The sequence below is a fragment of the Pelophylax lessonae genome, assembly GCF_965119305.1.
Source record: "Pelophylax lessonae genome assembly, chromosome: 1".
NCBI lineage: Eukaryota > Metazoa > Chordata > Amphibia > Anura > Ranidae > Pelophylax > Pelophylax lessonae.
In genome coordinates this window covers 126,651,216-126,662,935 of record NC_138768.1, presented here as the reverse complement: position 1 = coordinate 126,662,935, position 11,720 = coordinate 126,651,216, and the positions used below count along the sequence as shown (strand labels likewise).

At 36.3% G+C, this 11,720-nt stretch overlaps 1 protein-coding gene across 1 annotated transcript in view; it reads right to left on the bottom strand.

Annotated features, from left to right (window-relative positions):
- Positions 1–814: 814 nt before the first annotated feature.
- OTP (orthopedia homeobox) overlaps positions 815–11,720 on the bottom strand; it is a gene marked incomplete at its 5' end in the record, with an annotated part of 11,554 nt that continues 648 nt past the window's right edge. Inside the window, 2 exons of the mRNA XM_082242970.1 lie at positions 815–3,172; positions 11,520–11,714. Coding sequence (XP_082099096.1) covers positions 2,651–3,172; positions 11,520–11,714 — 717 coding nt within the window. The 3' untranslated portion in view covers positions 815–2,650. The remainder of the gene's footprint in view (positions 3,173–11,519; positions 11,715–11,720) is intronic.

The following is an 11,720-nucleotide window of genomic DNA, read 5'->3' as shown; positions in this document are numbered from 1 at the left end:
TACAGCTGTATTAAATAAAAATGCTTACAAAACGGGCCTGGGTTTCTTCTTTGACAGAGGGGTATTGTAGTGATATGTCCACAAAACAAACAGAATTATTTTTGGGAAGCAAGATTGTGCTTAGAAATATATTTTGAATGCTCAAAGTGATAATGAATTAATGATAGTGGAAAATATGAAAAGAGGGTGGCTGAGTAAGTGTTGGGTAATGTCTGATGATACAATACTAGAGATGGTAAATGTCCATTTACATTACAATTAGAGAAAGACTTTGGAATAACGTAATGCTAGTGCAAAGTGCAATGGTGTACAGTAAGGCTGGCATTATATGCCCTAATATTGGCAGTTTATTGACCTGCTTGAGCATGTCAGAAAGTGACCAAAGGTTTGCAGAGAATTTCCAGTATACTCTAGACCAGTGGTCCTCAACTCCGGTCCTCAGGGCCCACTAACAGGTCAGATTTTAGGTATTACCTTGGGGAGCTGCAGACTAGAATACTGCAATCACTGAGCAGCAAATTATATCACCTGGGATGTATTTCAGTCATCTTGCAAACCTGGCCTGTTAGTGGGCCCTGAGGACCAGGGTTGAGGACCAGGGCTCTAGACAATCTCTGCATATAATCAGCAATAAATAATCCTTTCACCACCTATACCACATTCAAATGTCACCCAAGTTGAAGTGAAATGTTATGACTGGTCACAAGGGTACACCTTCATGCCAAGGTCAGAAAGGTCACTTATTCTTCTTACTGGTAGTTCTGCCTTTAAACAGGCAAACACACCTGTAGCAACCAATCAGCAATCATCTCTATTTTCACACTTCCCTTTAGTTAAAGAATGTTGATTTCTGATTGGTTGGTTACAATGGATTGCAGCACACCATTACACTTTGCACCATTTAACGTAATAGCTCACAACATGCCATACCATAGGTGTCCACTGTCGTAAATAAATTATTCTAACTTAATTTGCAAACATACATTTTCCTCCATGTTTACATATGCTCATTGTTTATCACGGGAATTAATAAAATACCACAAACTATTTGTGTGCCTAATTTTAACTTGAGAGTTCAGCTACTCCAATCAAAACTTTTTTTCTGTTTTAGCCACAGTAGGAAAAGATTGAATAATCTGTCAGCTTTTTAGTGCTGTCTGTGATGGTTTTGGTGAGATTTTTCCTCATTTCCTGTTGGGGAGACAACATTTTCACTGGGCCAGGAAGCTAAGAGAAATTTCCGGCAGGGTACACAAACAGGAAAAGAGAGGTTCCAGCCTTCCCAAAAATATTGTTTATTCTCTCATTGTGCCCCTTTTGGATAGATTTTGACTTACTTTTCCTCCTTATCCTAGTGACAAGGCTTCCTGGGACGGCAAGTGAGGGGAAATCCTCCCAACAGGCATGCAGAGAGCAATAAAAATTTGGAATTCCAACTTTGCCCACTATATAAAAGATTTTTTGGATGGAGTTGTATTTTAGCGTTTATATGAAAATACAACTCTAGGAAGTAGAAAAAAAATCATTATAGTGAGGCCCCCCTGCGCTGCAGGGGGTGAATGCTACTTATGTCTAGGGTCTACAGGAACAGACAGGATTAATTACTGTATCCCCTACTCCAGCCAGCTGCCCCCTTCTCCCCAAAGTTCCAGTCTGTTGGAGGTCCCTTGGCATCATCATATTTAAAGCGGAGCTATTAAGCCCACATTGTATGTTGGGGTGAATGTGCGACCGTGTCTGTGAACAGCTTAGAATGGAGGCTGCAGGGGACCAGTCGCTTCTCTGGAGGGAGCACAGAATAAAGCAAGTATTTCTCCTTATTCCGGAACCTCTAGACATAATGAGCAGCTAACCCTTGCAAGGGTAGATTTTTTTTTTTTTAATTCCTGGGATTGGGCTTTAAGAACTAAATTTAAGAATCTTTAATCAAGAACATACTTGTAAAATTTTGTGCAAATTTCTGTAATAAAACTTTCACTGTATATAATTGTAATAAACAGTCCAAAAACAATTAATTGTGTTTGCTTTATGACCCTTATAAACCCAATATTTCCAAGAACTAACTGAGGAGTGCTCATGTTTATTAAATCCCGTTGATAGTAGCAAATGAGGCATATGTTTAACTCTGGTACAGAAACAAATAAAGGGGCACTTTTTACTAGCAGCCAAAAGTATAATCAGAAGGAGATCTGGGGGCACAGAGGCATCAGTATCAATGGAACAAATATGTCCCCAGATTTCCACCTGATCATACCTTTTCCTACACTTCTAACAAGTGAGTATACAGTTGTCTGATATTTTTTGGGTATGGACATTTATGGTTTGACATTCAATATATTATACTGTATTACACTTCTTTTTTTATTGGAAACTACAAGAATGACATTTAACCAAGACAGAAAACTGTTATGACTGTTCAATGTCTGAATGATTGTTCTGAATGGGACCTGCAGGGAACTCTGGAGTTCATTTTTGCTTATGATTGCTGTTGATCTGAGCCTCAAGACATCCCTGGTTGATGGGAAATGCAATCACCTGTCATTTGATGATATTCTGAGATCACTGGCTTAGCATTGCCTCTGCTGGAGAGTCCAGGATAGACTGGGTGGAGAGACAGTGGTGGGTAGACAGTGGGGTAGGGGATAGGGTATTAAGTAAAGGTCATGGAGACTGTGTGCTCAAGTGCTTTGCGGCGTAGGGAGGCAATGCTGGTTCCCCTCCACACATCACTGCTGTCCGGAGAGCTGCAGAGCTGCGGGGAACCCGACACGTTGCTGGGACCCTGCAATGAGGTGGACATCATGCCGGGGAAGGCGGATTGGTAGAGGTGTGACTGCAGCCCTGAGCCATTGGAGCCCATGTTGGACAAACCCATGGAGCTGGGAGGTGGGCCGGCTCCCAGGCTACACTGGGACAGAGACTGAGCCATTGCCTGTTGCCTTCCAAGGGAGGGAGGTAAGGGAAGCTGGGAGACCCCCATTCCAGCTGTGGCCCAGCGGGTATCATTGGCATGGAAGGAGCATAGACTGTCGCCCATTGCTGCTGCCGCAGCGGCTGCTGCTGATTGGAACTGGGGCAATCCTGGTGTGGGCAGCAGAGTTCCGGGAGCACGGAATACATTTGTGGTCTTCTTACGCTTCTTCCACTTGGCACGCCTGTTCTGGAACCAGACCTAGAAGATACAACAAGGATCAGGCATTAGTTAATTTTGGGCTAGCAGTCTATGAGATCAGTGGGGGTTATTTACTAAAACTGGAGAGTGCAAAATCAGTTACAGCTCTGCGTAGAAACCAATCAGCTTCCAGGTTTTATTGTCAAAGCTTAATTGAACAAACTGAATTTAGAAGCTGATTGGCTACCATCCTATCCACAGCTTCACCAGATTCTGAGTGCTTTAGTTTTAGTAAATCTCCACCATGCTTTGCTTTATGACTAATGTCTGCTGAACAAATGGAAACACATGGTAAACCTTGTATACTGCATTGTCTCCTAACAGTTTTGAATCTTTGCCATTGCCTCTACTATCTTTGTCATTAACCTTCTACACCAGCTAAAGGAAACAATTTTGGGCAATATCAGGAGGAAAATGTGAAGGATTGTTTTACATAATATACATATTAAATTAATTTGTATAGATAGATAGATAGATAGATAGATAGATAGATAGATAGATAGATAGATAGATAGATAGATAGATAGATAGATAGATAGATAGATAGATAGATAGATAGATAGATAGATAGATAGATAGAATTTTTTTTTTTTTTTAGAAAAAAAGAGATGTAATAATATTACTGATTGTTATTACTATGCATAGATTGAACCACTAAAGGCAAATAGGCATTCAACTTTTTCTCTTAGCTTAGTAAATGTGGTGAAAATTCAGTTTGCAAAGAATACTAAATCATGTACCAGGAAAATATTTAAAAAAACTGTATTTTTGTTTGCACATGATTGAATGATAAAAATCAGCAGAGCTTCACCTCATTCACTAAGCTAATGGTAAATTTCCTTGCAAAGTGCACATTTCCTTACAAAGTAAACAGACTCTTTGCCCTTAATAAATGAACATACAAATAAATCCCTCTTAGATTGTAAGCTCTAAGGAGCAGGGCCCTCTGACTCCTACTGTATTAAAATCTATTGTATTTGTACTGTCTACCCTCAAGTTGGAAAGCGCTGCGTAAACAGTCGGCACTATATAAATCCTGTATAATAATAATAATAATAATCTAAACCGTGTCTATCTTAAAAAAAAAAAAATGTTTTAGATCAACCTCTAAAAAATAATTTAAATGACTGGCCCAATATGTCATAAGAAAAAGGAAATGAAAAGCTACAAAATTACAATGAATGAAGGAACCGAAACCTACATACATTTGGTACACATATATATATATATATATATGTGTGTGTGACTACATATTGTGGTATGTTACATATTATTTAGAATGATTTTCCTAACTGGTTAGACTTCTCAGAACACAGGAGCCCTAGAATTGACTCCTATTGGACTAAGGCGTAGAAAGGATTTCAGCACTGGACAGCTCCTGGCTCCATACAGCAGTTATCAGTGAACACAATATTGCTTCTGTTTAAGATAATAAATTGAATTAAAACCCTGCCTGTGCTGTGTGCCTGCATTTTTTTTTCTACCTATAGGTATTTGTCTCTTGTGTGTGAAATCCTAGACTCTTTTTTTTATTTGAGAGTGAGAAATAATTAAATTCTGTTATGCTATCGGATAATTCACGTTCATCAAATATAATCAATCATAATCAGTTTACATAATGATGATTGGTAGTCATCCTGTTAGTAGATTTTTACTGTATTCATTTGGAAGCATATTAATGCAGAGAGAGGTGTGGAGCTGATATTTGTCTCTTGCCTCCCTCCAATTCTCATTTCCCCTCTGCTCACCCTGCATAGTCCTGGCTCCTCCTGAGGGCGTCTATGGCCAGCTGATGGGCACCTCACTCATTGATATATGTAGGGGGGCACAGGGGCACACGTACTGAATTCTCTCTCATTGTGATCTCATGAATACATTTGACCTGTGCTGGGCACAGTCATCTGATATGAGGACAATCATCTTTCCCAATCTTAAGAGCACAGTCCCCCTCCAACATTCTAACCTCTGAAAAGCACAGGAAACAAATCTGAAAATTTTGCTTTAAAAATAATAGAAGCAAAAATAACAACCAAGACCTGACCTATCAACTTAATAATTCTCCCCTAGGCGTGCTTTTCATGTTTTGCGGATCTGGTTTGTGCTGCTTGTTACAAAATAATCAGACGGAATTATAACTAACATGCATTTTATATATGTATACACCACTGGGTTGATCTACTAAATGAGTTTAAAAAAAATCTCCATACAATAAATTGTTTGAATATATGCAATCAAACGAAAAGCAAATTCGGATATAAGTAAACAGGGATTTGCTTTTCACTTGCTGGATAATTAAAATGAATATTCACTCAATTTATTGTGAGAAGATTCTCAGCTCCTTTAGTACAGCCTCTCAATTTTTCTGCATTTTGCCTTTCAGGGAGTTTATTATTTAAAAGGTGTGCTGGGGACTTGTAGTGTCAGCGGGTATTCATGGGCTCAAATCCCACCCAGAATTAAAAAGTCTGATTAACATACAATGGATAACATAAAAAGCATATTCTAAACATATCCTATATATCGATATGCGTTTGTAGCTCACGCTATAGATAGTAAATTAACTGAATAGTGACAGGTCCCCTTAGCTTACTATACTATATGGAGTCTCACGATTTCACCTTTATTTTTTTGTTTTAAAAACGGAGATTTTTAACACAAATTGTTCATATAGTATCGCTGTAGACTTATATTACTTATTTTGTGGATATTTCAAGACCAATATATGACAAGGGTGGATTAAGCTTGATTCTTCAGGTTAAAAACTCGGTTAATTCCAAAAAATAATGACGAAAATTCGCAAAGGGTGATTCGGTATTTATTTTGTAATTATTTTGACTTAGCCAAATAAAAATCGAATTTTTGCATTTGCCAAAACCAATAAAACAGTTGGAAAGGCTTATGGTCAGAGGAGAATACAATTTGGTGATCTCTCTCTCTCTCTCTCTCTCTCTCTATATATATATATATATATATATATATATAGTATATATTATGTTATATTATATTATATTACATCCTATTTCGGTTATATTATAAGTGCAGTTATGTCTATTTTAAATATATTTTGGACAAGGTGGAAAAAAAAAGTATAATGCATGTGCTGTTGGGAAATCTGGACAGATTTTTTTAAAAAATCGGAATTAACTAAAGATGACATCTGTGAATAATGTTTGCCTACTCCAAAGAACTCTTCCGTTTCTAATGATAATTTGCAATGAACCCCAAAAAGTAAACTATATACATCTATATTGTATATTTTAGACAGGCTCAATTCCTACACATAAACAGGAGCAACAATAGAATGATTTCAAAGCCCATCTCATTTCTTCTCTGCTCTCATTCCTCTCTCTCATCAATGACGTATGCACTTGAGTCTATGAGCTCCCCTCCAGCATCTGGCTAATACAGAATTTCTAGTACAATTGTGCATTTGTGTTGCCATTGCTGTATTTAATGACACATTCTGAGAACAAGAAAGAAAGAATTATTGTCAGCCATTAAAGAAATCTAGGCGCTATTAAGGATGTAAACATTCCATGAATAATAGAGAACTTTGCTCCATTATGTTGGGGTGATTGCTAGAATTGCAGACACAAAATATCATTTTATGTGTCATGCTTTACTAGAGATGCTGCTCTGCACATCCATCAGGGCTGATAGCACAGGCATTAAACATCAGTGCGAATAGCTCCAGCCTAAGTATTATGTGAAAAGCTGGAGACAGATCTTATTGTGGGGAATGAGAAGGATGCCATTGCAGATGGATACAGCTGACTTTTCTGTGGCTTAGAGACCTTTGAATAGGTGTGATGATAATGGTTTGCTCGGGTTTTGTAGTAGAAACAAAACAAAAAGCATGAGACCTGGAAAAGCAGAAATCTTAGCTCAGTGAAGTAAATAGCAGAGGTATGAATGTTTTTTTGGAATTTTGGTCCTGAGTATCAGTCACAGAGATAGTCGTGAGGTTTGTAGTAGGGATGTTTATATACCGCTAGACATAATTGTTTGGCCACATTTTGCATTGCATGTTTTTTTAAGTATCGTTTAAGAAAACAAAGGTTACTTAAAGTGACCAAGTGACCAATTGTAGCTCATCTTTGCTTTTTATAGGTAAAACAAACAAACAAAGAATCTGATTGGATAATATGCAGAAATTATATATATATATATATATATATATATATATATATATATATATATATATATATATATATATTTATTTATTTATTTATACATAATTGTGTTCTAAAGAATTTCTAGCAGGTCTTGTGCATCCCAAAGAAGGGGATATATAATGCTTCCCTGGTGGCTGAAGGACTTGACACATGTGTGGTTATAATATTACATTTTTGCCAAATTTTAGGAACGGAGGTGCTAGGCTCCAGGCTTGAAGAGCTTTGGACAAAGGCAAGCCTAGATAAAAATAAATATTTATTCTCATTTTTCATTGTGATTTAAGGGAGGTTTAAAAAAAAAAAAAAAAACTAGTAATAGCAAAATATTCTGGGTAATCACTCTTTAGAGCCAATACTAGGTTTACACTTAAAAAAAAAAAAAAAGGGGGGGGGGAGCAGGTGTCTTGTGCATATTGTACATAGAAGTACATTTACCTCCAGTGACTTTTTCTCCAGATATAAGGGAATATTTAAATAACTGTAGAAATGTGAAGCACGGTTTTGCAACAGAGGCTCCTTAATTCTTTGGAACTAAGTGCCAGGCGTGAGACGAGCTATAATATAGACATACTGGAAAGGTATTTGAAAATATATTAGGCGTTTAATTCCTGCCCTGCGGATGGGCCAGGGATGGAGCAGGAGAAGAGCAGTACACGCAGAAGGATGCCATTTCTTCTTTCCTACAGACAACCTTTATAAAGACCTCATTGCAATCTCACTATTGGAGATGATTAATGTGAAGATTTGGTAGGAAATCTGGAGAGTTGTATTAAAGCTGGGATCTGAGGTTCATTTCGATCAGCCATCCGTGAACTCGGGGCCGAATTCATTACACGTTAATAGTGCCGGGAGAGGGAGAATACAGCAATCTCTCCATTCCATTACAAAGCCGGAGAGAAACTCCTCGCCTGTCCCCTATTAAGATGTGCCAGATGACACGATCATTCCAGAGAGGGGCCCCACATTATAGCAAGCCATAGCTAGCTCGGACTGTGTGTGTGTGTCTGTATATATATATATATATATATATATACATATATATATATATATAATTTTCTTTTGTTATGTGTTAGTAGGTCTATGGTCTATGTGTGTATGTCTAAATATATATGTGTGTGTGTGTGTGTGTGTGTGTGTGTAGGGTCTATATTAGTGTATAGGTTAGATCTATATCTATAGACCTACAGATTGTAGGATCTATCTATCTATCTATACATTTTTTTTAAATATGTGTGTGTGTGTGTATATATATATATATATATATATATATATATATATATATATATATATATATATATATATATATATATACACACACACACATGCATATACAGTATGTATATGGCTGGGTGGGTATAACACATAATACAATAATACACATGCATGTGTGTGTAATTACGTATGCTAGATAATGTACACACACACAGGTTTAAATGTTTATATGCGTTTATCCATATATGTGTGATTCTGTAATACATATATATGGATAAACACATCTGTATCTGTGTTTCTCTGATGTACTGTATATATGTGTGTTTCTGTAATATACTGTATATGTGTGTGTTATAATATACCGTATATATTTACAATGCACATACAAGGGCCATTAATGTATAAATGAGTCTGTATATTCCGTATGGATGTTTGTGCGGTGTAATGCGTATAAATGCGTATTGTTACCTTCCCATAGATTTATTGTTATATGTTACATGACTGTATATGTAAATCACACATACCATTATGTACTCACCCCCATACACACACACACACACACACACACACACTGTGACCCCCCACTGCCGTCGGCACCCAATCCGGGGCCCTCCTGTACTATTATAAGGGAAATCAAAATGCGCTTTGGATATTTTTTTTCCCACTGATATATTTTTTATGTAAATATAATATTGAAAGTTAATTAATCCGTGCGAGAGACTAATGATTATGCTTATTATATTGCATCTGATCGCATCATTTGCATGATTTTCACATTGCTGCTTAATAAGCCATCCCGGGTTATAAATAATACTGGAATTGGTTTCTAATAATGGCGGGCTATAAACGGAATGGCTTTTATAGCTGGTATAGCAGAGCTTTGCGGGCACGGAGCCGGCTGCCGGGAGGATAAATCTCCGGATTATTATTTTTAATGGGAGTCTGCTCTATAATCCGCCGCTAATAACACTGCATCATTTTCTTACAGCTCTCACAATTCGCCTTCTTCCTTTATTGGACTTTCAGAAGAAATCGGAAATAAAAGTCTTATCTACTGCAATGAAATGCCTGGCAGTCTGTTCAGCAGCATGCTGGTAAGAAGAGAGCCCCCCCGGGCCATCGTACCTGTGGGTCCATACACACCATCGACTTCCTCCAATACAATCTCCCCCGCTATATCCTCATTACACAGCTTCATAACACAATGTAAATACACACCAATAAGAAAATGAGCTTTCCCCTCTATTACTACTCAGCGGCAATGGATTTATTTATCAGATTGTCATTTACTTGCTGGATCATTACACACAGGCTTCCTTTAGAAAATAGACATAGGGGGAAAGAAATATAAACACTGGAAAAAAAAATAAAAAAAGAAGCAGCCAATTAAATAAAAATGAATACAAATTTCTGTGTAAGATTATATTCCCAAATACTGATCAGTATATCAAAAATCATGCAGCGATTTTCAATTGTAGCACCCATTAATCGTTAAAATAACATTTGTTTGTAAAATCTACCTATTACGCTAAAAGGTGTATATGTTTTTCTTTTGTATGTTATAACAGATACTTAAATTTAATTGAGTGCAAAATAATAACCTACAGATTGAGTGACAGAAATTGATAAAACAAGGTACATTAATTTATAAGAAGTGTAAATAATTCAGATGGATGCATTACAAAAATAAATTTTAAAAAATTCAATTGTTTAGGTGTATGAAATAGTATAATGAAAAAGAGGAGGTTTTCAGCACCGCGGACAGCGCACAGCACAGTGCACTCAGTACCCGACGGGGCAACCGATAGACACACCATTATCAAATGACCTGTCATCTGTATCATTTATATAAACTGATATATAGATGTAGATCTATATACAGAAATCGAATGGAGATCATTTTCAGAACCTGTTTACAGATGTGCATTGAAAAAAAATGCATTTTCAGGATCTTTTTCCAATCTATATTTATTTATTATATTCTATATATATATATATATATATGTGTGTATGTGATAAAAAAATGATCTATCTGTATGATATATATATATATATATATATATCATACAGATAGATCTTTTTTTATCACACACACACACATATATATATATAGAATATAATAAATATAAATATAATATATTATATAATATAATATATAATATAATAAATATAAATATATATATATATATATATATGTATATATATATATATATATATATATATATATATATATATATATATATATATATATATATATATGCGTAGCCACAGGTTTCAGATGCTAAGAATTGTTTTATTTGATTCCTATGTAGAAACAGGTCCTGAAAATAATATATTTTCGATATTATTTTTAGAACCTGACATACACATGGAAGATGGTTTGCTATAGGAGTTCTAAAAATCTTCACCCAACACATTGTTTAAATATTTACTTCAAATATCCAATCACTTGATAAGCAAATTCCTATTAGTTTTAAATTTCCAATCACATACACAATAAACAAGTAAAAATGAGTTTGCTTTTGGCACGATTGGATAATTGATGTGAATCTTCATACAGTGTATCCAGTAAAGATTCTCTAGTTCCTTTAGTGAATCAGTTCCAAAGAAGTCTTACAAATAGTATTGAGGCCGATTTACTAAGGGAGTTGATAATGTTTGCACAGTAAATTGAATAAATATTCACTTCAGTTATTCATTCCTATATAAAGCGAATTCCTGTTCACTTTCAATCATGTGCAGAGACTTTCACATTATTGTATAATTAAAGTGAATATTCATACATTTTTTTCAGTGAAGATTTTCCACTTCTTTAGTAAATCAGCCTCGTTGTATAGGTATATTTAGATCAGTGAATTTTTTTTTTTTTTCTGGAGTAGTTATTAGGGTAGAGGAAATGTTGGATGATGGTCATTGTGGAATGGGTACAATATTTGGGTGCCCATCACATGCCCTCTTACCTGCACTCTGGACTCTGTCAGGCCGATCCTCAGTGCCAGCTCTTCCCTCATGAATATATCTGGGTAGTGGGTCTTGGCGAAGCTCCTCTCCAGCTCGTTGAGCTGTGCCGGAGTAAAGCGGGTTCGGTGCCTCTTCTGTTTCTGCTGGCTCTGGTTCTGGCCCTGCTGCTGGCCCGACTGGTTGGGGTTCTGTTGCTGTTG